Source organism: Delphinus delphis, chromosome 19 (assembly GCF_949987515.2).
Source record: "Delphinus delphis chromosome 19, mDelDel1.2, whole genome shotgun sequence".
In the NCBI taxonomy this organism is placed as follows: Eukaryota; Metazoa; Chordata; class Mammalia; order Artiodactyla; family Delphinidae; genus Delphinus; species Delphinus delphis.
The window spans coordinates 47,568,421-47,595,174 of NC_082701.1; the positions used below are offsets into that span (position 1 = coordinate 47,568,421).

General features: G+C 52.1%; 1 protein-coding gene across 3 annotated transcripts in view; it reads left to right on the forward strand.

Moving 5' to 3' along the window:
- Nucleotides 1-26,754, forward strand: part of RAP1GAP2 (RAP1 GTPase activating protein 2) — a 216,727-nt gene that overhangs the window by 73,151 nt on the left and 116,822 nt on the right. For 2 of the 3 annotated variants that reach the window (XM_059998194.1, XM_059998196.1), the window contains exon 1: nt 1,969-2,110. The exons of the other annotated variant lie outside the window; for it this stretch is intronic. In XM_059998194.1, the coding sequence (XP_059854177.1) occupies nt 2,004-2,110 (107 nt within the window). In that variant the 5' untranslated portion in view covers nt 1,969-2,003. Of the gene's footprint in view, nt 1-1,968; nt 2,111-26,754 lie in introns of those variants that run through there. 3 annotated transcript variants of the gene reach the window in all.

Sequence of the window (26,754 nt, forward strand, 5' to 3'; positions counted from 1 at the left end):
CAGCACCCTCCTGGCCACGGAGAGGTTCTGTGTATGGCAAAGGCTGGAGGAGCCCTGGGCTGTATGTGCTGCCGCGCTGCCCTCTTACCCACTGAGGACACACTCATTTCCCCATTCTTTTTCCAGACTGATTCTCAGGTCACTTACTGGTGTAGTCCTTGAAGCCAGGGTAGCTGCAGTCCCAGGGGTGGGGCCTGGGACACTCCTCTCTGGCTATAGATAGCCGTCCATGGCTATATCTGTGGTCTCCCACCACCCAGGCAGGCTCAGGGGGGCTGAGGCCATCGCTAATAGATGCTTCGTAAATAAACCAGGCACATTTTGGCACCACTCTGGCGCTCCCTGCCCTCCCCCCAATGCCAGTGCCCGCAAGAAGCTGTGCCCACTGGAGAGGCGGGGTTGAGGTCTCAGGCCCTTGAATTCATTCGCAGCCCCCGTCCCCTCTCCAGCAAGGTCCCCTTCCCTGTCTGGATTTTCTCTGCTTGCTTGAACTGCAGACTGTATAAAAAACAAGGCAAATTGCCTCAGGGACCTCTTTGGCCCCAACAGGGCTGTTACCAAAGATGGACTAATTGGCTAGTTTTAATTCCCTCCAGTCCTCTGCCGATTCCCTTCCCTAGGGGGATGGAAGGAGAAGCAAAGCCAGTAGTTAAGCAGGGGGTGGGGGGAGGTGAGGGTGGTGAGAGGGTGCTAGGCTTCTTGGCAGCAAATGGAAGTGACTGAGTGGGGCTTAGGAGCACCCCACGCCCGTAGTAGAGACCGGGCCAGGGCCCTTTCCCCACCAACTGGCTTCTGAAGTGAAGGAGAAGCGTGCACGCGGTGTGCAGGAGGAGGGGAAGAATGCACGTTTGGGTGTGTGAGGCAGCCCGCGCTGGGGCCCCGGCTGCCGTGGAGTAGGGTCCCCCTCCCCCCCACCTGCGTCTCCCTGGCAACCTGGGACGCGAGGTGCAGGTGTAGCAGCCAGGAAATCTATCATTGACCCTATGTTTTGTCAAACTCCCAGGGCCGGGAAAACAAATGTTAACCGGGGGACTGACCCCAGCCCACATCGATGCGGACTCTGTAGTAGATCCCTCTACCCCCGCATGACAGTCCTTTCCGGGATTTGGGGAAAGGTGAGAGGTAGCATCCGGCCGAGTCAAAACGCCAGGGATCCCTGGCCCGGGAGGGCGGGCGCCGCGCGCTGGACGCGGGATGCCCTTCTAACCGCCCGGCAGCCTGGCCCCGGACAGAGGAGGCCTGAGGCGGTGCCCGCGCGCGAAGGCAGTTTCGCTTGGACTGAGGACGCGCGTTTCCCTCTCGGTGCATGTTTTTTCTCCCTCTGTTTTAAAGACAGTGACAGCATCGGAGAAGTATCTCGGCGGGCCGGGCTGGGAAAGCGCGTCAGCCGCCTTCGCCTGGGGAGGGAGCCCGGGGCCCGGCCAGCGGGGGCGGGAGACACGGAGCGCTGAGGAGGGGACCAAGGAGAGGCGAGGGAGCCCTGGGGCCTGGCCGCCCGGCGGGACGGGAAGGAGCCGGGGCGCGGGGCAGAGGGCGAACGCGGGCGCCGAGCCCCGGGAGCGCTGAGCGCGAGCCGGCCGTCTTCCTTTGGTGGCGGCCGGCCCGCTTGAACCGCCCTCAGCCGGGGCGCCCCGGGCCGGGGCCCGAGAGGCGGGTCCGGGGCGGGGTCCGGGGCGCGGGCGGCGCGTCGGAGCTACAGCCCCGGAGCCACCCGTCCGGGCCGCGCCCCTAGCGAGCCTTGGAAATGCCCGCGCTGGGGGAGCGGGCACCGGCCGCCCGGCGGGCTCCGAGGAGACACTGAAGGTCGCCGGGAAGTGAGCACCCAGTCACCTGACCCCCTGGGCGCACCTAGGCGGGGCGGGGCCCATGCGAGGCGAGCAGCCGGGGACCCGGGCGCGGGCGCAGGGGCCGGGAGCGGGCGGCGCGGAGCGCGCGGAGCGGGGCTGGCGGGGGCGCGCGGCGGGCGGGCGAGGGCGCGGCCGGGCACCGCCGGCGGCCTCGCCATGTCCCAGCCCGCGGGGAGGATGCATTGCCGAAAGGCGGGGATCCGCGCCGCCGTGGTGCTCATCGGACTCCTGCACAAATCCCGAAAACAGAGTAAAGAGAAAAGGTAAAGCCTGGCAGCGCCACCTCCCCCTTCCCGCTGCTTTCGGGCTAAATTCCCGTTTTCTTTGGGGTGGACTTTTCCAAGAGGGCGTTTGGCTTCGAGCTGGATGGGGAAAAGCCTCTACTCCGGTCGCTGTCTGGGGAGCGAGTTCGGAGCTTAGCCGCCAACACTGGCTGTTATGGGAAAGCCCAGGCAGGGCATTGGCTGGGTCGGAGGGCGGCTGGGAGAACCCTTCGGACTTCATCCCCAACAGAGGGTCACCAAGTCCTTCACTCCCACTCCCCGAATTTGCCTATCGCGGCGCCCTTCCCAAAGCCTGCAGCGCGAGTAGTATTGATCCGACCCGGGCGACCGTCCCTGGCTCAGGCCCGAATGGCCCAGTACGCTGGGGATGCCATTTGCTTCTCTGCAACTTGGCTGAGCCCGCGAGGTGCCGGCCAGGTCGGGATCTGCTAGCTTTGCGCAAGGTGCCGGCAGGCGAGGAGCAAGTTTGGAGGTTGCTTACCACCTCCACCCCTGCCTCCGTGTCCCTCTGTCTTTGGGTTTTTCTGTCTTTGACTCTTCACCTTTCTTGGGTTTACTCTCTTAATTGTTTGATCCTGGGTGTTGAAAATCGTTCTCTCAGGCGATTTCAGAGATAGGCTGGAGGACCTATGGGGTGAGAGATGTGGGGTTTGGGATGGACAAAGGAGCTTTTGGGGTTGCTTCCGGGGCTGCAGCCCCTAGCTACAGACGTGATGTCCACGAGACCCCAGGGAGCTGCCCACCCAGGCTGGCATAGCCTCCCTCCTCTGCTAGGGTACATGAGCCCAAAGGTTCCCAGCAACCAGGGGTCATTAGAGTTGAATGTCCACAGAGATGCTGTGGGGATTTGGGGTAACTGCTGGTGGCCCTGCTGCATCCTAATTTCCAGAGGAGTTCGGAGTTAGTGCTGCGTCCTGCGTTGGACAAGGGCTAAGACAAGGGCAGTGGAGCCATAGATGCCTGGGTGGTGACTGGTGGCCCCTGGGCTTGCCCAGAAGCTGGATGTGCCTGGGGGAGGTGACGGGCAATGAACTAACTGGAGCACTTGGAGAAGCTGGCATGGGTTGCCGCTTATGGTTTGGTTGTCTCTCATCCCTCCTGTCCCACTTCCTATAACCTAGTCTAATTTGATGTTTCCCACAGTGCAGGATGAATCTTCAGGGAAGTAACTGAAGGTGGTTAAGCATGAAGTAATATTGAGTCACCTAGTGAGAAAGTTCTTCCCTTTTCCGTTCTCTGCTAATCCTTGTAATTGCTTCAAGGGGAAAGTTTTAGATTGGTGCTAGTCTGGCTTTAACACCTTTTTAACACTTGCTAGTCTCCCTTTTATAGCAAAGAGAACAGACCTCTGGCTCAGGGTCTTTAAATTGGGGAACAGTGCCCGCCTGTAACTTAAGTTGTTTTTGTACTGTTTATTTTTAGGATTCTCTCCTGGTTTTGGCCAGTGGTACTAATTTTCCCTCTTGCAGTGGTGATATAAAGTATCACTTTAAATTAGAAGTATCAAGTCACAGGAATGAGCCTGTTTAGTAGAAACAGTAGTAATAGTACAAAGGGTATAGAATATGGCAGAAATTCTGCAGGTGATCTAGGAATGACTGATGCTCAGGGCACACTTGTCTAGCAGGAGAAGCTGCCAGCAGGACTCCGGAGCTCAGGGCTCCAGGTCTGGGCCCCATTCTCCCGTAGACTTTGATTCTCATCTATTCCGTGCCCTTTGGCATTTTATCTGTACGGGGCGGATGAACAATCCAGCCCTCTGAAGCCAGAAGGATATGGGATGGCTGTTCTGAGACAACCTGGACCTGTTTTGAGGGACGAGAAGGGAGATGTGCTCCTTAGAAAGGCAGATGCATCAGAACACTCCTGTCTCTGAGTGTAGAATGCGGGAGCGTGGCAAAAGCCCTGCACAGAGGGCTAGAAGCTCTAGTCCTGGCTCCTCCCGTTGACTGTGATGTGATAGATTTCACCTCTTTGAGACTCAGTTCCTGCATCTACACAAAGGGCGTGCAAGGCTCAAGGGAGATAACGTGGGTAAACATGCATCTGAAAGGTAGGAAGTGCTGCATGGGGAGGAAGAGGTTTGATTGGAACTGCTCCCATTCTCCTCTCTCTGGGCCCATGTCCCAGAAACGAAGGTAAGATGTTTGGTGATGACAGCCCCACCAGCAGTCCAGACCAGCCATACATGGGCCGAGGAGGCAGCCAGGCAGGTGTGGGCCTGGGCAGAGATAGTCTGGGGGTGGGGGGCTGCAGTGAGGCACCGGGGAAGGACGTGGACAGGGGGCAGGAAGGGATTGGCCGGGGTGAGGATGTCCCAGGCTCAGGGTACTTGTCTTTCCTCCTGGATGCACTGTGCTCTTCCCTGCAACGCAGGCACACGGCGGTGACCCTCCTCCCCTCCGCCTTTGTCCTATTCTTCTGTTGCTCCTGCCATCCTGATGGCTTTGGCCATGGATTTACCCTACCAAGGAGAGAGAGGGCTTGCTTTCATGTTTGTGCTAAATGACCTTTGCTTCCCTTGCTGTTTGTTTTCTGGAGTTCATTTGTCTTTAAGCATCTGAAGTTCGTTCCCTGTACGTGATTGACCCTTGCTCTGCAGGCACCGGCCATGGGGGGGGGGGGGCCTGGAGCAGGCTGCAGCTGCCAGCCCCTCTTAAGCACTTCCTAAACTCCATGATGAGTGTTACATTTGCCGAGTTCCTCCTTCCTTCCCCCTCTCATCACAGGGTCAGGTCAGATTCAGGTGCCCTCCTCATCCTTCCCAGAAGGCTTGATTCACCCATCGATCTTCCCAGCACCTCAACTGACAGGCTTGTGCAGATAACGCTTGTGGCTGTTGACCATAAGGGATGTAAAGTACTGTGTGTCTTGCAGTAATGGCCCAGTGGTCCTTGTCACCTTCCTGTCCTCTGCAGGCCACTTGGAGATAGTGTATATGGGGGACAGGTAGGTGTGCCAGGGAGAATGGTAACGACACAGGTAGCCCATAGGGGCTCAGAAGCAGGAGACTCCCAGGTACTCTTGGTAGGTCCTGAGAACTGTACCCAAAGCTCCAGCCTCAGTTTGCCTCCTGGAGAAATGTGGGTAGGGCTCATCAGCCTTGACCTGACGACTCTCTGGGAGTTGTGGGACAACCTGGAGGCTCTGCTTCTTTCCCACCATCTTCCAGGGATTCCATCACCTGCGATCCTACAGAAACAGTGTTGTGTTTGAGAGGGGACTGAATTTGAGCATCGTTCCAAGGAGGCACCTGAATGAAGCCTTGCTTGGAGACGGTAGTTTGGAAAGCCCTGTCACGGAGAGCTCCTTTAAGGCGCTCTGGGGGCTTCCCTGGTGGCGCAGTGGTTAAGAATCCTCCTGCCAATGCGGGGGACACGGTTTGATCCCTGGTCCGGGAAGAACCCACATGCCGCAGAGCAACTGAGCCCGTGTGCCACAACTACTGAGCCTGCACTCTAGAGCCCACAAGCCACAACTACTGAGCCCGCGTGCCGCAACTCCTGAAGCCTGTGTGCCTAGAGCCCGTGCTCCGCAACAAGAGAAGCCACAGCAATGAGAAGCCCGCGCACCGCAACGAAGACCCAACGCAGCCATAAATAAATAAATGTTAAAAAAAAATCGCTCTGATTTTCAGAGCATATAGATGTGGCAGAGCAGGGTAAATCCAGAACATCCCTTCAATAATAATAGAAGTAGATGGTGAGGGAGTGGTGCCCTCTGAGGTGGAAACGGGGATCTTTAGCTGGAAAGACTGAGGTAGAGGAACACAGTCAAATTTTGTACCTTCTGAAATGTACGGGTAAAGTCCGTTGGCTGCGGGTATGACATTCTGAACTGGAGAGAGGTCAATTAGCATAAATGAAAGAGAAATCCACATTTTACAGGGGGTAGTTATTTTGGGACAACTCCCACCATAGGAGTTATGAGGAGGAAAATATAAATTCACTCATCGTTCAGCAAATCACGAATGGCAGGCTGTGGGGAGGCAGAACAGTGACTCTAATGAGCCTGGACTCTCCATTGTCGGTAGGATGTCTAGTGGGTTATTCCTGTGTACGGTATTAGAAAAAGCTCATCCCTAGCTTAAAAAAACCCTTTATTGTGGAAATTCTCAAGTGTGCTGCAAAGCGGAGAGAATAGTGTAATATGATACCCAGTTTCAACCCTTATCCACTCATGGCCAATCTTGTTTCATTTATTTACCAATCCACTCCCCCACAAGATTATTTTGAAGAAATCCCAGACATTATATCATTTCATTCTTAAATATTTCATGCATCTTAAAGATAAGAATTCTTCTAAGAAATTAGGAATGATCAGACCCCCTTAGTTAACAATAATTTCTTAATATCACATTCAATTGGTGTTCAGATTTCCCTAATCGCCTCCTAAAAGTTTTTCAAAAGTTTTTTTGGGCCAGGATTCACAAAATCCAGTGTGATTGGTGATATGTCTCATTATAAGTTTTCTCCTCCAACTCTTTTTTCTCCCCTTACGATTTCTTTATTGAAGAAACTGTGTTGCTTGTCTTGGGGAGAGTCCCGGAGTCAGAATTTTGTGGATGGAGCCTCTGAGTGTCATTTCACATGTTCTGCTGCCCCCTATGTAACTGTAAGTCGGTATTTAGTTTTAGAAGCTCCACCAGATTTGGGTTGGATTTTTTTTTTTTTTTTTGGTAAGACCGTGCCCGTGGAGGTTGTCCAGTTGTCTGCTTTTGTGATGTTAGCAGCCATTGATTGCTTTGTCCTTAGGGTTTGAAGGCTGGTGTCAGGGATGATCCTGAGGTTCTCACATGGGAGAGCCAGTGACAGCCCTGCAAGCTGCCTGGATGAGGGCGTCCGAGCCTCAGGAGTGTCCAGGAGTCCTGGTCTTGGAGTCCCAGAGTCCCAGGGCTGGAAGGGGCACAAGGCAGGAGCTAGTCTGCTCCCAGGCCCCAGAACAGATGGCTGCTTGTTCTCTTCTTAGGAGGTGGCTGGGTCCTGCCCTCTGTGGAAGGGCCTGGTACTCGCCCTCTCTTGTCTCATGTTTGACCCGGTTGGCTGTCGTTGCTTTAAAGAACAAACATCTCCCTTTAACCAGCTTCCCATTTCTAACTTCACTGCGAGTCTGAGGAGCTAAGGAACAGAATTTGAGGCATAAATGAGTTTATTAGATTCCTTTTGAGCCATTATTTTAATCTCCTATTTGGTCTCCTCGCTTCTTGTCCCCCCTTACCCATTCTCCTGATGACGGCCACAGCGTAGTTTTAAAAATTCAAATAAAATTAAGTCTGTCTACTCCGTAGGCTTCCCATTACACTTTTTTTTTTGGTTTTGTTTTTTTTTTTTAAGAAAAGACCCTGATTACTTTTTTAAAATTTATTTATTTAATTTATTTGTTTTTGGCTGCGTTGGGTCTTCGTTGCTGTGCACAGGCTTTCTCTAGTTGCGGCGAGCGGGGGCTACTCTTCATTGCAGCATGCGGGCTTCTCATTGCGGTGGCTTCTCTTGTTGCGGAGCACGGGCTCTAGGCACGCGGGCTTCAGTAGTTGTGGCACGCGGGCTCAGTAGTTGTGGCTCGCGGGCTCTAGAGCACAGGCTCAGTAGTTGTGGTGCATGGCCTTAGTTGCTTCGTGACATGTGGGATCTTCCCGGACCAGGGCTCGAACCCGTGTTCCCTGCATTGGCAGGTGGATTCTTAACCACTGCGCCGCCAGGGAAGCCCTCCGTTACACTTTACTTTAAATTTTTTTTTTTTTTTTTTTGTGGTACGTGGGCCTCCCACTGTGGTGGCCTCTCCCGTTGCGGAGCACAGGCTCTGGACGCGCAGGCTCAGTGGCCATGGCTCACGGGCCCAGCCGCTCCGCGGCATGTGGGATCCTCCCGGACCGGGGCACGAACCCGCGTCCCCTGCATTGGCAGGCAGACTCTCAACCACTGCGCCACCAGGGAAACCCTAAATTTTTTTTTTTTTAATGGCTTTATTTTATTTTATTTGGCCGCATGGCATGTGGGATCTTTGTTCCCTGACCAGGGATTGAACAGCGCCCTCTGCATTGGAAGCGTGGAGTCTTAACCACTGGGCCACCAGGGAAGTCCCTCCAAGACACTTTAAATTAAATCTCAACTCTGAAGCTGGGTCTACTTCCCCTGCCTGGTTCTGTGAGCCTGTCTCTTAACACTTCTCCCCTCACTCACTGTGATCACTGTACTTCTGTTGCAAAGGCCTTCTCTCGGTTTCTAGAACATGCCAAGCTTGCTTCTACCCCAGGCCCTTTATACATGCTCTTTACAGTGACTTTATTGACTGTGCTTCCTCAACATCGGGCTCTCAACTCAAATGTCATCTCCTCCAAAAGGACTCTGACCATCCAACCTAAACAACTCACTCCAGCCGTTTTTACTTTACTCTGACTCATTTCCTCCACGGCACTTATCATTAACTGATATCATCTAGCTTCGATAATAAATAATTTATTGGCCATTCCCTCCCCTAGAAGGTGAGATGTCTGAGAGCAGGGACTTTGCGTTTTTCACATCATTGCCTACAATAGGAGCGCTCAGTAAATATTTGCTGAATGAATGAATGAACTCACTGACTCCCCCAGCTAAATGTGCCCATTGCTTCTTACCTCGAGGTCCTCTTAATACCGCAGTGCCCTCTGACACAGGTTTCAAGATGCCCCTTTTCTTGTCTGAGATTTTCCCCCTTTCCTCTCTTCCCTTCCCTTCCGGAAGAGATTCTGGAGAGAAATGAACCTGATTGCTTGCACATGTGTATTTCCATGATTAGTCCCCTAACTCCTTCCTGCCTCTGCCTGGTTTGGGGACCCATAGATGTGAGGGTCCAGGCTGAGTCCAGCCCACACTGAAGCTGGGTCTGGGCGCCAGGACTGTCCTGACTCTGGGTTCCTAGATTTGGGGTCCTGGGGCTGCTGTCTGATAGGCAGAGTCAGGTTCCCTTCATTTATGCCCAAGAGGGGCCAGTGGGCGTCTGAATTAGCGAACAGTCGCCATTAGCAAATATACATTTTTTTCTAAATGCAGTTTTATCTCTTGGGAGCCTGCGTGGTGCACAGATGGCTGGTTACCAGGATGTTGCCAAATAGAGGGCTTGCCAGCCTGCTCGGTTAAACCAACGAAAATCACTTCTGTGCAAACGGGGCTGCTGAAGGGCGCAGGAAGCTTCTCAGTCATTTTAAGCAGATGAGGCCCGCCCCCTGCCCCTACCCCACGACCGGCTCAACAAACGGAGTTTATTTGCCTCCCAGAGGCACAAAAAGTAAAGGAGGTAGGCAAGGTGATTCCAGGTGGACAAGTGCTTTTTATTTTAACAGCTATTTTAAAAAGATGAATTCTGGCAAGTGATGTTTTTCCTTGTATGACAGTTACATAACATTTTTTAAAAGTAAATTTGTTTAAGTAAAAAATGGTGAGTCGGGCTTCCCTGGTGGCGCAGTGGTTGAGAGTCCGCCTGCCGCTGCAGGGGACACGGGTTCGTGCCCCGGTCCGGGAAGATCCCACATGCCGCGGAGCGGCTGGGTCCGTGAGCCATGGCCGCTGAGCCTGCGCATCCGGAGCCTGTGCTCCCCAATGGGAAAGGCCACAACAGTGAGAGGCCGGCGTACCGCAAAAAAAAAAAAAAAAATGGCGAGTCATTTAAAGAAAAGTGTTAAGAAAAGTAATAGGTGGTACATGGATTTGGGGAAAATTGGGAAGATGGTGAGGAAATGCCTACAGTTTAGGGAGCACTGTTGGCAGGAAGGGGGCACTTTTCTCATATGTTACAGTGGACCCTACGGCACCAAAGTCCCGGGTTGTTGAGGGCTGAATGATTGTAACAAGCCAACACCTTTTTTTTTTTTTTTTAAATATTTATTTAGTTATTTATTTGGTTACACCGGGTCTTAGTTGCAGCAGGCGGGCTCCTTAGTTGCAGCACTTGGGCTCCTTTGTTGCAGCAGGTGGGCTCCTTAGTTGCGGCTCACAGGCTCCTTAGCTGTGGCGTGCAAACTCTTAGTTGAGGCATACATGTGGGATCTAGTTCCCTGACCAAGGATCTGAACAACGGCCCCCTGCATTGGGAGCACAGAGTTCCAGCCACTGCGCCACCAGGGAAGTCCTAGCCCACACCTTTTTTTTATTATTCCTTTAATGTCGTATCTATTTTATTTGTTTATTTTTGGCTGCATAGGGTCTTCGTTGCTGCACGAGGCCTTTCTCTAGTTGCAGCGAGCAGGGGCTACTCTTCGTTGTGGTGCGTGGGCTTCTCACTGCGGTGGCTTCTCTTGTTGAGGAGCACGGACTCTAGGCGCGCGGGCTTCAGTAGTTGTGGCACGCAGGCTCAGTAGTTGTGGCTCATGAGCTCTAGAGCGCAGGCTCAGTAGTTGTGGCACACGGGCTTAGTTGCTCCGCGGCATGTGGGATCTTCCCGGTTCAGGGGTTGAACCCATGTCCCGTGAATTGGCAGGCGGATTCTTAACCACTGCACCACCAGGGAAGCCCTAGCCAACACCTTTTGAGGCTTACTGTTTTTGAGGCTCTGGGCTAAGGGCTCACGTGCACATCTATCTTAATTCTACCAGTTATTATCTTTGTTTTCCAGCTGAGGGACAGAGGCTCAGAGGTCGAGGAGCCTGCTGGGGGCAGAATCAGAGGTGGAGGAGAAGGGATTTTAACTCGGTTCTATTGCGGTCCAGAGACTGTGCTCTTAACTATTATATTATCTGGAACCCAGGATAAGCACTTACGCAGTGCCTGACTTCTGAGAAGTGCTTCCTCCATGATGTGGCTGTTATTATGAATGTAATGAAGGGTAACATCCACATAGTAAGTGCACAAGTCTTAAAGGTACAGCTCAACGAATTGCCACATAGGTATCTGCCTGTGTAGACACCACCCGGATCAGATGTAGCACTTTCCAGAACCCCAGCAGGCTCCCTCAGGCCTCTCCACAGTCCAGTTATAATGACTGTGGAGTCAGGCCCAGTGCCTCGCATATGGGTGGTACCTGGGGTAGCCTTGACACCTGTGATAAAGGGAGCTCATGTCATGAGGTGGTATTTCTGAGTGGGGAGTCCCAGTTCAACCGTGGTGGATGGGGTCAGACTCCACACTGGTTTCTAGGGGTGAGGGAGCCTGGTTTCACCTTCCCTTCTCCTTCCAGACGTGCTCAGTGGGGGCCTGGAGCCAATGCTGTGTTTATTTGCTGCCCTTGGAGCAAGGCTAGGTTGAAAAATTGTCACTTGCTTTTAAGCTTATCAGTTATGAACACTGTTTCATGAAGGCTGGAGCTCTGGCCAAGTCCTTCCCGGAGCCCTTCGGGGGTGGGCTGACCCTGCGGGGCCACTTCTCCAGAGGCAGGAGGGAGCCGGCTGTTGGTTAGAGCCATCCCCTCCCCTGTCCTTCTCCTCGTCCCCGCTTTTCTGTTTCTTTACTATTAAGATCTTTACCAACCACCCTGAACGTGTGTGGTAGAATCAGGGCGCTGTGCTGATACCTGTTGTCTTAAATGCTTACTCTCGGGGCTAGAACAACTCGTAACAGCCCCCGAGCAAGGTGCAGCCCTCACCGGGTTTAGAGGACAGGCCCCTGTAAGGGTGGAGGCGGGACCCCCCTCATTTTTCACTGTCATGTGCTACAATACCACAGTGTCCTGTCCGCAGAGAGTGGGGACAGCAGAACTGCTGGTACCTGGGAGTTTGTAATCTGAGGCAGAGGTGGGAAACTGGCCCCTGCACGCTCCTCAGATCCTCATGAAGCCTCCACTGTGTACCAGACCCTGTTGCAGGCGCTGGGGAGGCCGCAGGGAACAGCACAAAGCCCTGCCCGTTCTCGAGCGGGCTTGTTAGATCCACATATGTTTTCTACTTTTAAGCTGATATTTTTAAATTGGAAGGTTCCATGTTACAAATGTGCGTTTCCATCTTCTCTTGAGAAATCAGAAGCTCTGGCAACGTTGGCTGGGCCCGCCTTCCGCATGGCACCTACCGTGCCAGCTGCCGGCTCCATACAGGGCTGGTGCCCTCCTGCTCACCCCAGCACGCATACCTGACTGCACCTGTGTCCCCTACCCCAGCCCTGAGGGATTGGATGTACAGTGTGGGAAGCAAGAGGCTCAGGGTTGGGGAGCTCTATGTGTAATTAACTGAACGTGGAGGCTGGGGGTTGGGTCTCAGCCCTGCACGCCCTTTGGGTCTCCTTGGTTTGGGGCAGGTCCATTGTGATTGGAAATGAGGGGTCCTGGCAGCCTGGCTGGGTGCCGTGCAGGAGCTGGGCTGCAGAATGGCCACTGTTAATTTGTCTGTAGATGTTCCTCCTCCCTTGTCCTCCCTAATTACCCACAAATAAAATAACACAGGGGCTTCCCTGGTGGCGCAGTGGTTGAGAATCTGCCTGCCAATGCAAGGGACATGGGTTCGAGCCCTGCTCTGGGAAGATCCCACATACCGTGGAGCAACTAAGCCCGTGAGCCACAACTACTGAGCCTGCGCGTCGGGAGCCTGTGCTCCGCAACAAGAGAGGCCGCGACAGTGAGAGGCCCGCGCACCGCGATGTGGAGTGGCCCTGCTTGCCACAACTAGAGAAAGCCCTCGCACAGAAACGAAGACCCAACATAGCCAAAAATAAATAAATAAATTTATTAAAAAAAAAATAACAGAAATTATGCGAGGCTGGGTTTTACAGAACAAAAACTCAGGAATCCCAAGAGAAGGGACAGGGAAGGGCACTAGTATTCAGCTCCACTCTGGGCATGGCACTGGGCTGGCACTTAAACCTCACTAATTTCTTTCTCTGCACGACTGACCCTTGTCATCTCCATTTTTCATGGAGGAGAAAACTGATGTTCAAAAGGGGTGGCAGGGGACTTCCCTGGTGGTGCAGTGGTTAAGAGTCTGTTCTCCCAATGCAGGGGGCTGGGGTTCGATCGCTGGTCAGGGAGCTAGATCCCACATGTATGCTGCAACTAAGGGTTCTCATTCCACAACTAAGGAGCCTGAGTGCTGCAACTAAGGAGCCCATGAGCCGCAACTAAGGAGCCCACCTGCCGCAACTAAGACCCGGTGCAACCAAATATAAATTAATAAATAAATAAAACCAAAAAACACAAAAAACAAAAGGGGTGGCATATTCATTGTCACTCAGCTTGTATAGCAGAGCTGTGATTCAAACCCAAGTCTGTTTCCTGCCAAATTCTAGGCTTTTCTCCTATCCCTATTACATGGTGACCTTGGCCAAGTTACTTGACCGCTTTGTCCTTGACTTTCACCTTCTATGAAGTGGACTGTAATGCATCTCAGGTGTATGAAATGCATACCAGGTATATGAAAAGGCTTCAGGTTATATTGAACTATGACACTTGAGCACATTGTCGTTATTTTGTAAGGTAGGGACTGGATAGGTCTCTCGGGCAGCTGGGCTTCTTTCGAACACCAGGCCTTAGCCGGGGGTGGGGTGCCCGTGGGGGACTGTGGAGCCTTAGTTGGGGGAGGGGTCTGTCCTGTCAGGCTTCAGATAAGCTGAAAGGTCTCTTGGCTGCTCTCCTCACTAATTAGAACAGAAATTCCTGCTCCTTTATGAGAACGGGAAGGTCTGGGCTGGAGCCTGGGTTACCCGTGCCATCTGTATTTTAATAGAGCATTTATTTTAATAAGATATTTAATCTGAGATGCAAAGGCAGAAACAGTATGTAAATCAAGAGGTAACTGAAACAGGCTGTTTGAAAACTCTATCTGCAAATGTGCCAGAAAGGGCTTTTGAGTGTGACCTCAGCAAAGACCAGTTACTGATAGCTGAGAAGGTCCCCCAGGGGCACAGCTGCGAGGAGCAGGTCACAGGCTGTAGTGCAAGCGATGGGAACAAGGCCACCTGGCTTCCGCGTCTCAGGTCCTCTGACCTCTCCCCGCTTCTGGAAGGTGCTGCCACCCCCTCTGCAACATCGCCTTCTCTTTCTCCTCCGTAAATGCAAAGGCAGACGGCAGTCCTGTTTCTGAATGAGTTGGGTTCCAGACATTCATTCGTGCTGTTCCAGTTCACGTCCGTCACTATACGTGGAGCACCGGATGTGTACCAGGCCCTGGAAGACAGGGTCCAGGAGGAGAATGAGACACACTCCCTGCCTCTCGCAGTCTGTGTTCTCAAAGGAGAGACCAGACATGTAGTGTGAACCCAAGACCGGAGATGGTGGGTGCTGGAGAAGAGGTGCCTGGTGCCCTGGAGGCCACCTGAGGAGGGCTTCATGGAGTTGGTGTTTGAGGTGGGCCATGGAGCCTGGACAAGATTTCTGAAGGGAGTGGTGAAGTGGGAAAGTACATTCTAGTTAAATAGGATATGTAAGCAAAGGAATGGAGGTAGGATGAGCAGGGCACATGCTCAGAACCCAGTTGGACTGTGGTGTGGATTTCATGTTGGGGAATAGTGGGAAATGAGGCTGTCAGGGTCACCTGAGTCCATTTTGTGGTTGCTGTTGAGTGTTGGGGAGAGAAGGGCAGGTTAGGCAATGGCAGACTTCTATGCTCTGGGCCTCCCCCAAACCCACGTGGCAGTTTGGTACCCCAGTTAGCATAGAAAAGCAGAATCAGCATTACGGTTGAAATAGAGTTCTGTAATATTTGTTTTATGGCAATCTGTTTAGTCAGGGGTTTGGAGCGAGAGAGTCTTTGTATTGGAGGAGAGGTGGGTGGTACCTCCAAAATGACTCTTTTGCTGGGCAATTGAGCTGAATTAGTCAGGGATCTTTTGGTTTCAAGTGACAGACCCCCATTCCAATTAACCTAAAGGAAAAAAAGAAATGTATTGGTTTAGGTCAACTGGAAAGTTCAAGGGAGCACAGATTCAGGAATGGCTGGACCCATGGCTCCAGTGGTGTCCTTGGGCACCAGCTTTCTTTCTCTGTCTCTAGGCTATGTTTTTCTTTGAGTTGACTTCGTCCTCAGGTTATCCACACAGTTGGATGATGGCCGCTTCAAGCTTACATTCTCCCAGTTTAGCAACACCAGTAGGAAGAGCAAACCTATTTCCCAATAATTTCAGCCGGAGTCCCAAGGATGACCTACTGGATACAGTGGGTCATGTGCCCACCCCTGACTTTGGCCAGAGGGATAGGATACACTGATTAGCCAGGTCTGGGTCTTGTGCTCACTCTTGGTTCCAGAGATGGAGTTGCTTGGGCCGAGACAATAGGAGGGGTGGGTCACCTAAGGAAAGTTGGTGTGTTGCTATCAGAAGGTGAGGGGATGGAAGCAGGGCAGGAAAAACCCGACAGCTGTCCACTCTCCTGGCCCTGGTATTTTAGCTGGTGGTGGCCTTGGTTCAGTCTTCGCTGGAGGCTGCAGGCATCTCTTGATGCCTCCTTCCACCTCTGCACGTGAGGTGTTCGCTCTTCTTCCCTGATACAGCATATTGGATGCAGCCTTAGTAAACATGCTCCCTGGGCCACCTTTTCCCCGAGTCCATCCTGAACTTTGAGGCAGTCAGACGTGTGACTGTGCTAGACAGTCCCGGAGGACTGTCCCGGAGGACAGCCAGGCCTCCCTCAGGGTTGGCCCTCAGCTCTGGGGTCGGATCGTGCTTTCAGTCCTCTTTTGCTGATGTTCAGTGGAGCCCAGTTGCTTCTCAACCCAGAAAGTCTGGATTCCTTGCATACAGATTGCCACTCCCTCCAGCCATGTAGCCAGTAGGTGCTCTTGGTCACAAGGCCCCCGGCTAAGAGTGATCCATCCCCCTGTTGGAGGCCCAGGCCCAGCAGAGGTCTCAGGTGTATGAGACGTAGGGACTTCTAGGTAACAAGGATGTAACTGCAGGAGGGCAGAGAGGGGCAGCCAGAAGCCTCACGGAAAAACCCAGGGAAGCAACACCCTATGTGATCCTCGATGCATAAGGGTGTTCCAACTGTGACCCTCAGTTTCCCTATCTGTGAAATGGGACTAGAACTAATGAATGATTGTCACGTGTTCTTTAATGGAATTATCTGTGTGAACAAAAATCTTGTTCGGCAGTTCCATTCCTAGGTATATGCCCCAAAGAATTGAAAGCAGGGACTCAAACAGATATGGCACACCCATGTTTATAGCAGCGTTAGTCATAGTAGCCAAAAGCGGAAGCCACCTAAGTGTCCTTCTGCTGATGAATATATAAACAAAATGTGGTATATCCGTACAATGGAATATTATTCAGCTATAAAATGGAACGGAATTCTGATACGACATGGAGGAACCTTGAAAACATTATGCTGAGTTAACTAAGCCAGACACAAAAGGACAGAGATTGTATGATTCCACTTATACGAGGTACTTGGAATAGTGAATTCATAGAGACAGAAAGTAGAATAGAGGTTACCAGGGGTTGGGGGCTGGGGTGGGGAGAGTTATTGCTCGATGGATACAGAGCTTCTGTTAAGGATTCTGGAAAAAGTTCTGGAAACGGATAGTGGTGATGGCTGCACGGGAGTGAATCGCACGCTGAAAAATGGCTACCGTGGTAAAAGCAAAAAAAAATCTTATGCAGGACCCTAAAATGTAGCACAGATAAAAGAGAGTATTTCCCTGGGTGGAGGTGGGGTAGGCAGGTGGAGGTGTCTCTAGTCCCATTTCTGTGAAAACTGACATGTGTGTGGAGCCAGAGTGCCTGGGGGACTCCAGGGAAGGGACAGCCCTTCCTTCCCTCACAGTCCACGTTCTAAAGTTGGAGGTCAGAACAAGGCCACTGTCCTGCCCAAGCCTCACTCCCCACTGCTTGTCTTGTGGTGCTGGGGAAGGTCCGCCCAGGGTGCAGGCGCCGGAGGGACTGGGCCACCTCACGCGAGCTCTCCTTGCAGTCCTGAGGTCGACGGCTCAGGGATGGGCGTTTGCCTCTGCGTTATGGGGCTCTCCTTGGAGGCTGAGGGGACCAGGGGTGGGTGGAGACTATGCGGGGGGTGCTCAGCATGAGCTGAGTAGGAAGAAAGGAGCCTTGGCTCTGTGCTGACCTTGGGCCACAGCCCAGAGCCCAGGGCCACACCGTGGAGGGCTGGGGTTTGTGCGCACACGGCAGCCTGAGATGGGCAGCAGCCACCCCAGGGGGCGCTGACCGTGCAGAGCAGGCGTCTCTGCTGTTCCTGACCGTGGCACGTGCTCGGAACCTGCTAGGAGTGCTCTCTGGGCTGCTTCTTGCCGATCTGATTTTTTAAAGAAACGTTTATTATATTTTTAAAATCCATGTTCCTTGCAGAAAGATTGGAAAACACAGAAAAGTACAAAGACTAAAATAAAACTCATCTGCAATCCCAGATGGGGGAATTGCAGAGATAACCACTATTAACATTTAATGTATTTTCTTTGGTCTTTTTTCATATCCAAACACATACCCTCCCACACGGTATATTTACATCTGCATCTACTCTGTTTCTCTCTATTATAACACAATTGGGATTATACTTTATACACAGTGTATTAGTCAGGACTCTTGAGGGCAAGTGACAGAAGCCCAGGTTGAATTAACTAAACAAGATCGGAGGATTTAATTGGCCGGCATAACCTATTTGTGGAAACGGCCTCAGGAACAGCTGGATCCAGGACCACGAACAGTCTCTCTTCCTCTCTGTCGCTTGTGTCTGTCTCTGTGTTGGCTTCATTCTCTTGGGCCACCTCTCCCCATGATATTGAAACCACGGTTGCAGACCACTGTGGCTTTGCACTTTAATCCCTTTTCCTCCAGAGAGGGAAAAATAGCTCCTTTCCACCAATTCCAGTTAGACAGATCCCAAGGAGGAGTTCTGATTGGCTTGGATTATGTGCCCATCTCTGCATCCGTCCCTGTATGGGGGTGAGGGTGGGGAATGATGATGGCCCCGCCTGAGTCTGGGGATCATTCCTGTGGCCATTGTGGGTATTGTACCTACAAGAGTCCTTTTCGGTGGGAGAGGATCAGATCCCTGAAGTAGGGGTGGGGAGTTTTAGTACTAGAGGAAGGGATAAGAGTGAGTTGGGCAGGTAAAGCGATAGACAAAAGCTGCTTTGGCATGGGTTCCAGACACAAGGGCTAGCACAGTGTGTGGAGTGAGCATGTGGGCCCTCTTTCTTTTCTTTCTTTTTTTGGGGGACCGTGCCGCCTGGCACGTGGGATCTTAGTTCCCCGACCAGCGATCGAACCTGTGTTCCCTGCAGTGGAAGGGCAGAGTCTTAACCACTGGACTGCCAGGGAAGTCCTGGCCCTCTTTTTTTTTTTTCTTTTTGGCTGCGTTGGGTCTTTGTTGCTGCGCGCGGGCTTTCTCTAGAGTTGCAGCGAGTGGGGGCTACTCTACGTTGGGGTGCGCGGGCTTTTCATTGCGGTGGCTTGTCTTGTTGCGGAGCACGGGCTGTAGGCGCGGGCTTCAGTAGTTGTGGCGCGCGTGGGCTCTAGAGCACAGGCTCAGTTGCTCCGCAGCATGTGGGATCCTCCCAGACCGGGGATCCAACCCGTGTCCCCTGCATTGGCAGACGGATTCTTAACTACTGCGCCACCAGGGAAGTCCCCGGCCCTCTTTCTTGTACCAGTTTAATGGGAGATCAATGGGTACCATCCTATAAGCAGCACAGTCTGGCAACACTTGTCATCATTATGCATGCATATGCCCTTTGACCCAGGGAACCGCTTTGGGGGATTTATCCAGCATGTATATTTCCACACTTGTGGAATGGTGTAGTACAAGGTCAATTCACCACAATGTTATTTGAAATAGCAAAACGTTGGAAACAACCAAATGCCTAGCGGTAGAGAACCGGTTACCTAAATTATTTCAAATTCATGCCACGGGCTACTATATTACTTAAAAAAGAATGGTGAAGCTTTCTATGTAGCGACAGAAAGTTCTTCCAAGATATTTTGAGTAAAGAAAGCAAGGTGCAGAGTGGAATGTATAATATATTAACTTTTGTGTAAAAAAAAAAAGGGGAAATAGGACTCCATCTTTGTATTGGTTTATATTTGCATAAAGATGCTGCAGAAGGATGTGTAAAAACTATTTCATGGGCCAGGTGGGAACTGGACAGACTGGGACAAGGGTAAGACGAGGCCTTTCACTGTATACCTTCTAATAATTGTTGGCTTTTGGACTACACGAATGTATCACTCATTCAAAAATCAACAGGTCAGTTTCCTTTGGGGGTGATGAAAAAGTTCTGGAACTAAAACCTTCCTGGTGGTCATGGTTGGACAACATTGTGAATATACCTAAAGCTACTGAATTGTATACTTTAAAATGGTCAGTATGGTAAATTTTATGTTATGTATTATCACAACTAAAAAATGTGCAAAAAGTCAACAGACCAAAAAAAAAAAAAAGTGGAAGAAACCGAAAAAACATGGTATGAGGGTCCTGGGGTCGGTTGCCTGGGTTTAAATCCTGACTTTGCTACTTCCTAGTTTTATGATTGGATAGATACATTACTTAATTTTTTGGAGAATTAGTTTAGTCATTTATAAAGGGTGGATAATAAAAGACTGTATCCTGAGAACTGGATGAGAGGTGAAGGATTCAGCTGGGGAATCATAGGCCTCCCTGTGGGTTAGCTATCCAGAAAGATGAGGATTGTAAGGGCGGCCTGAGATGTCTCCCTCCTTCTGGCTAGCTGGGACATTTGCATTTTAATGGAGACTCTTAAAGACTGAAAACAATCAAGACTCCAAGGGAGGAATGGTTGGAATTTCAGAAAAATTTATAGTTCCCAACTGGGGAAAACGAGGTCTTTTCATTTCCTGGGCAGAGTTAAACTTTTACCTTGTCCTCACCTGTGGCCCCAGATGGATGTGTTGAAAGTAGCAGAGGTGGGCTAGGAGAAAGGAGAGAGGAGAGCTGAGGATCAGACCCAAGACTGACAGAGCTTGAACCAAGCCTAAGGTTTGAATCTGGAGAAAATGAGACAGCCCGTCAAGAAATCGTGTCACCCCGCTACCCTAATCGCATGTCCACCTCCAGCTACTGCCCCTGGCTCTGCTCCCCACCACAGTGGCTGCTCTGGTTACCAAATCCAGGGGTTACCTTTGGGCTCTCACCTTAGTCATTTGACACTGCTTAATACTCCCTCCTTCTTAAAATGCTTTCTTCGTTTTGCACATGAAAACACCCTCCTGCTTTCGCTCCATCTCCTGGCTTGTCTGTCTCAGTCTTACCCTCCTTCTCCTACGTGGACATGTGCCTGGGCTGATCCCTCAGTGATCTCCACTTGGATGTCTGAAAGACATTCCAAACTGAACACGTCCAAAGTGGAATCCCTGGTCTCTGTCTCTCCCCCTCCCCCAAACTCATCCCTCCTGTAGCCTTCCCTGTCTCAGTTACTTAGGCCAAATTCCTTCATTTCTCTACATTGTCCTTATCCCACCCTCCGCCCCCATCCAATCCATCAGCAAATCCTGTTGGCTCTGCCTTCATTCTCCATCCAGAGTTGGACCACTTCCCACCGCCTCCACAACGGTCAGTCTAGTCCAAATCCATCATCAGCTCTCACCTGGGTTATTGAGGTAACGTTTTAACTGGCCTCCCTGCTCTCAGTCTTTGCCCTCTTGCAGTCTGTGCTCAGCCCTGCAGCCAGAATGATCCTCTGAATCCATAAGTCAGATCACATCTCTGTTCTGCGTACAACCCTCCCTCCCATGGCTTCCCATTTCTCTGCAGTAAAAGGCAAAGTTCTTACCATGCCACAGGCCTTACATGATCTGCCCCCTGTGGTTTCTCTCCCCTCAGCTCCTATTCTTTTCTCATTGCTCACTCTGCATCAACCACGCCAGCCTCCTTGCTATTCCTTGACCCACTAAGCTATGCTCCTACCTCAGGGCCTTTGCACTTGCTGTTCCTTCTGCCTGGCATGCTTTTCCCCCAGATATTCTCATGGAATGCTCCCTCGCTTCCTTCAGGTCTTCCCTCAGATGACAGCTTCTCACTGAAGTCTCCTCTTGGTGACCCTATTTAAATTTGCAAACGTTTTCCTGCTTTATTTTTCTTTGTAACATCTGTCACCCCTTGATAAACCTCGTATTTAGAGCTTTTACATCACTCGATATTTATTATCTCTTTTTCTCCACTAGGATATAAGCTCCACGAGGGCAGGGCTTTTCATCTATTTTGTTCACTGTTCTCTTTCCGATGCCTAGAACAGTGCCTGGCGCATAGAAGATACTCAATAAAAATGCAGTGAATGGATGCATGACCTTCGGTCTTCATAATGAGGGGAACCCCATGTCATTTCAAGGCCTTATGTAGGGGACTCCTTTGATCAGATTTACATTTCAAAGGGTCACTCTGTCTCCTGGGGGAGAAGGTATCAGAGTGGGGCAAGAGTGGGGCTACGGAGATCGGTTAGGAAGATGTCAGTGGCTTGAAGGTGATGGTGGAGGGGGATGGAAGGATGTGGATGGACTTGAGAGAATCGGAGGAGGCAGAATGAAAGGATTGTTGACCGTTAGAGCTGCACTTCCTAGATTTTAATGTGCACACAAGTCACCTGGGCGTCTTGTTGAAATGTAGCTTCCTCTGCCGTATGATCCAGCAATCCCACTCCTGGGCATATATCAGGAGAAACACATGGTTCGAAAGGATACAGGCACCACAGTGTTCATTGCGGCATTGTTTACAATAGCCAAGACATGGAAGCCACCTAAATGTCCATCGACAGATGACTGGATAAAGAAGATGTGGTACATATATACAATGGAATATTACTCAGCCATTAAAAAGAATGAAATAATGCCATTTGCAGCAACATGGATGGACCTGGAGATTATCATACTAAGTGAAGTAAGTCAGATGGAGAAAGACGAATCTCCTATGTTGTGGCTTGTGTGTGGAATCTAAAAAAAACAATGATACAAATGAAATTATTTACAAAACAGAAACGGACTCACAGACTTAGAGAATGAACTTGTGGTTGCCGGGGATGGGGGGAAGGGTGGGGAGAAGGGATAGACTGGGAGTTTGGGATTGATATGTACACACTGCTATATTTAAAATTAAACGCCTTTCCATAAAAAAAAAAAAAAAAGAAATGCAGCTTCCCATTGGTGGCTCTGGGGTGGGCCCTAGAACCTGCATTTTCAATGAGCTTCCAGGTGATGCCCCTGCTGCGGGTCCATGGATTCACCTTGGGGTTGGCTGTCAGGCATAAGGCAGGAGGAAGAGTCAGGAGTGCTCGGGCGCCTTTCATAGGGAGACAGAACCCAGCAGGAGGAATAGGTCGGGGGAAGTGTTGAGGTCACTTTTGGACACTTGTTTGAGGTGCTGAGATCCCAGAGGAGATTCCAGCTGGCAGTGGGATCTGACTCTCAGAGGAGAGGCCCGAGCTGGAGGCAGAAAAGGGGGTCATCACAGGGACGGCAAAGGCAGCCCCGGCGTGGGTGAGGCTGAGTGGGGAGAGGGTGTGCTGAGGGGGGGCAGGGCTGCGGGGAGCCCTCTCCCTCCCTGGGAGATCCAGGGAAGGGCCTTGGTTAAGACACCTGACCGGACACTGGGCGTGGGACAGGTGTTTTCTTCACTGGGCTCATTCAGTGCCACCCTGACCTCGCTGGTTCAACAGCCCCACAAAGAAAATGGCAAGGCGGCCAGCCTGAGGGCACAGGAGGGAAGCCAGACAACTCTGGTTCTCATGGAGGCGGGACATTCTCCAGTTTTGGTGCTGCTGTCCCAGGGGGCCTGTCCTGGAGCATTTGGGTGTCCCTGCTGCCTCGAGCCCCATTGTGGACTCGGGCAAACCTGGGCGCAGATCCCACTTCACCCCTTGGTAGCTGGGTAACCTTGGGCAAGGCACTCCACCTCTCAGGACTTTGGTTTTCTCATCTGTATGATTGGGGTGGTAACGGTGGTGGTTGTGAGGGTCAGTGAGATGGTGTGTCTAGCACGCGGAACCCAGAGGCTGGCGCTGGCCAGTGCGCAGCAAAATTATAATTATCTCCAGAGGGTGTGGCAGAGTCAGGATGGGCACTGGCCTTGCCCACTCCCTCCCTGCCTGCCCTCTGCCTGCGCTGGGCATGGCTTCACCTCCAAGCACTTCTCACATGGAAGGGGCCCTGCTTCCTCCTTGGTCCCTCCCCTCGGCTTGAACCCAGTCAGATCAGTCCCCGTGATCTCTCTTGCTTTGAATCCCACTCCTGTTGGTGCCCATGCATTCAAGCTGGTCTCTTGTCCATTCACTTTTCCCTTCTGAGCTGCCCTCCCTGGGGGCAGCATAATTGTCTGTCTGTCCATCCATGTCCCCCATTACATATCAGTCCTGGAGCCTGGGTAGGGGCTGAGGATCCAGCAGGGATGAGGCAGGCCTGATCACTGCCCTTTTGCAGTTCATAGTCTGGCGGGTGGAGCTGGGGAGCTGGGGAGAATGGGTGAGGGGCTGACTTGATGGGAGCCATCAAGGGCTGAACTGGCAGCTCTGAGGGCAGTGAAGCCTATCCTGAGCTCCCCGGCTTGTGGGGAGAGCACTTCCTGTCCGCAGGTCACTGGGATGTTAGGGCAACCGCTGCCGCTCCGCAAGGGGATGCTTTGCTTAAAGGTTTCCTCCATTCTTTTTTTTTTTTTTTTTTTTGCGGTACGCGGGCCTCTCACTGTTGTGGCCTCTCCCGTTGCGGAGCACAGGCTCCGGCTGCGCAGGCTCAGCGGCCATGGCTCACGGGCCCAGCCGCTCCGCGGCATGTGGGATCTTCCCGGCCCGGGGCACAAACCCATGTCCCCTGCATCGGCAGGCAGTCTCTCAACCACTGCGCCACCAGGGAAGCCCGGTTTCCTCCATTCTTGCCACTTCTTCCCAGAAAGACCTGGCCCAGCCCTTTGTGTGGTTCCACTGATGTTCCCACCACAAGCCTCAGCTCTGGGTGCCCCCGGCCTCGCCTGCTGGGGCTTCTTCAGCTCTATGGCCTTTTAACTGATGGATTTTGGCCGTTATGGGGAGGGAAGTGTCTTCCATCTAGAAGCTTCTAAAAGCTTCCATTTTCTCTCTTCCCCCTCTCTCCACCCTTTCTTTTCTTCCTCTTTTTTCATCCTCTGCCCTGTCCCCTTGCCCCACCCCCAATCCCCGTTCTGTAAATTTGTAAAACAAACACATAAAAAAAAACCAAACTCATTTACCTATTCCATCTGCAGCTCAGAGCAGGATAAAGCTGCCGCCTCCCTTGGGAGTTGGCTTTTGAGCTTCGGGCGTTAGTCAGCTCAGTTCCTGGGGCGATTGGCGGAGAATCCCAGGGCCCTGCCATGTGGCCTGGGGCTTCGTCAGCCAGGCCTCAGAGGCTCTGACCCAGATAGGCGGTGGATGGCCCTTTCACTCTGCTCCGTGCGCACCTTCTGATCTGGAGAGGGACCCAGAAAGGACAGGCAGGGGACTGGGAGGCGTCAGCCAGCCTTTTGAGCGATAGCAAAGCTAGGACAGGCTACTGCAGTCACCCCTGGTCTGTGTGGACCCTGGGCTCCTTGTCAGACCTGGCCTCTGCCTGCTGTCCTCTCCCAAGGGAGAGCTGGGGCTACAGGGATGATTTGCGGGGGGCCACCTCCGCCTGATGGCTTGCGCTCCTGGCCGAGGCGGACAGCACACGTGCTGCCTCAAAAAGGACACGGCCAGACAGGAATTCATTGTTCAGCGCTGTTGGAGGTGCGGAGGGTGAGCGATAGCTGTTAAAGAGCTCAGGACGTGGTTCTTGGAAGCCTGCCTGGAGTTTGCGCTGCGAGTGAGGACCATCCTTACCTGGCGGGACCCTGGCTGAGCAGGGAAAACCAGGTGTAGTGATGTCCGTGCTTTGCCGAGGAAAGGCAGAGGTGGGAGAGATCAGAGGGGACGCAGCCGCCCTTTCCTTCATTCTTCCCTTCGCTCATTCACTCCACACATAAACAGGAGAGCTCAGCCCACAAACCTTGAGTCATTCTTGAGTTTGAGTTCTGGTCTCTCCATTAACTCGCTGTGAGTTCTTTAGGAAATCATCCCTCCTTCTCCAGGCCTCAGCTGACTCATCTATGTATAAGACGAAAACATCACGCCAAACCGTGATCTTCCCCAAACTGTGCTTGGCAGAGAAGGTGATGATAAACGTCGTCAGTGCAAATTGTTATATGAATGTAAGGTCTTAGTGTTAACAGACAGTTTTGAGGGTCTGCAGTGCTGCCCTGGGCCCTGCGTGCTCTACGGAAGTGGCCAAGACAGTTCCCGTCCTCAGATCACTTACAGCTTAGTCTGCGAGTGGATTCATTTCTTGGAGGACCTTTCATTTCTTGGAAAGTTCTCATCGTGCTTCCTCCTGGGGTACTGACCCGTCGTAGCCCTCAAGCTCTTCAATTCATTCAACAGATAGTTAACGAGTGCCCAGAGGAGTCGGCTGATGCGTGGGGGGCAGGTTGGAGTCCAGCAAAGGGCCCTGGTGCCCCACTGAGTCTTTTCTTTTCTTAATTTATTTTTGGCTGCGTTGGGTCCTTGTGGCCGCGCGCGGGCTTTCTCTGGCTGCGGCGAGCGGGGGCTACTCTTCGTTGCGGTGCGCGGGCTTCTCACCGCGGTGGCTTCTCCTGCTGCCGAGCATGGGCTTTAGGCGCGCGGGCTCAGTAGTTGTGGCTCATGGGCTTAGTTGCTCCTTGGCGGGTGGGATCTTCCCAGACCAGGGCTCCAACCCGTGTCCCCTGCATTGGCAGGCGGATTCTTAACCACTGCGCCACCAGGGAAGTCCCGCCCCACTGAGTCTTGAAGCTGTGCCCGGCTCCTCTAGCAGAAAGAGCCGTGTCCTCTCCCCTTACTTGCTTCTCCCACCGCATCACATACACTACGTTCCAGCAGTGCCTATTTATCAGATGATTTTCTGGCTGGCCCAGGAGTGGCCTCTTCCTGTCTCTCTTTGGTCTACTCCTTGGGACAGGGAGATCTGGGAAAGGACAGCAGAGGTCCTGGGCAGGGGCCCTTACTTCTCAGTGGCCCCAGCTGTCTGTCGAGGCTGACTTCATGCCTCCTGGGGAGAATAAGGCCATGTCCATGGACAGACCCTTCCAGCATTATTGATGTTGATGTATCATCTTGTCACTTAAGTGACCAGGGCAGCTGGAAATGATTCAGCAGGAAAGCTGAAACAGCAGCCTTTTCTCAGCCCTGATTCCCTGTGGCAGGTGCTGGGTCTGCTCCCTGGGGCTTCGCCTGCTCTGGTTTGATGGGTTGCATCAGAAGAGCAGAAAGCAGATGTGGCAGGGCCCCTCCCTGCCCCCAGTCCACTTCATGAGATGCCTCTGGATCCTCTGAATTTGCTCCCAATGAGTTTCTATTAATATTTACGATAAAATGTGAAAATCAGAATTAGAATGATAGGCTCTCACTCGTGGTGTCCTTTGAAACAATCCAGAATAGATTATTTGTATTTAAAGGGATATTTTTTTAGGTACTTAGCAAATGAAAAGTAACTTTCTCTTAAAAAAATACTCATCCCAGGCCCCTTGCCCAGCAGCATTGGTTTTGGACCCCAGGTTGTTGTAGGAGGGAACTTCAAGCCTCTTGAACTACTCTTTTCCCAGCAGAATGTTTAATGAATGATCCCAGTGCCCTAGCTGACAGCTCTCAGAGGCCAGGGCTGCAGGGCTGCAGAGCTGGGTACCAGGATTGACGCTGAGGCCACCAAAGCAGGAGTGTAACAGAGGGGAGCCATCTAGAACTTGCCCGCCAGGGCCCCTTAGAATCCCAGCTTTGC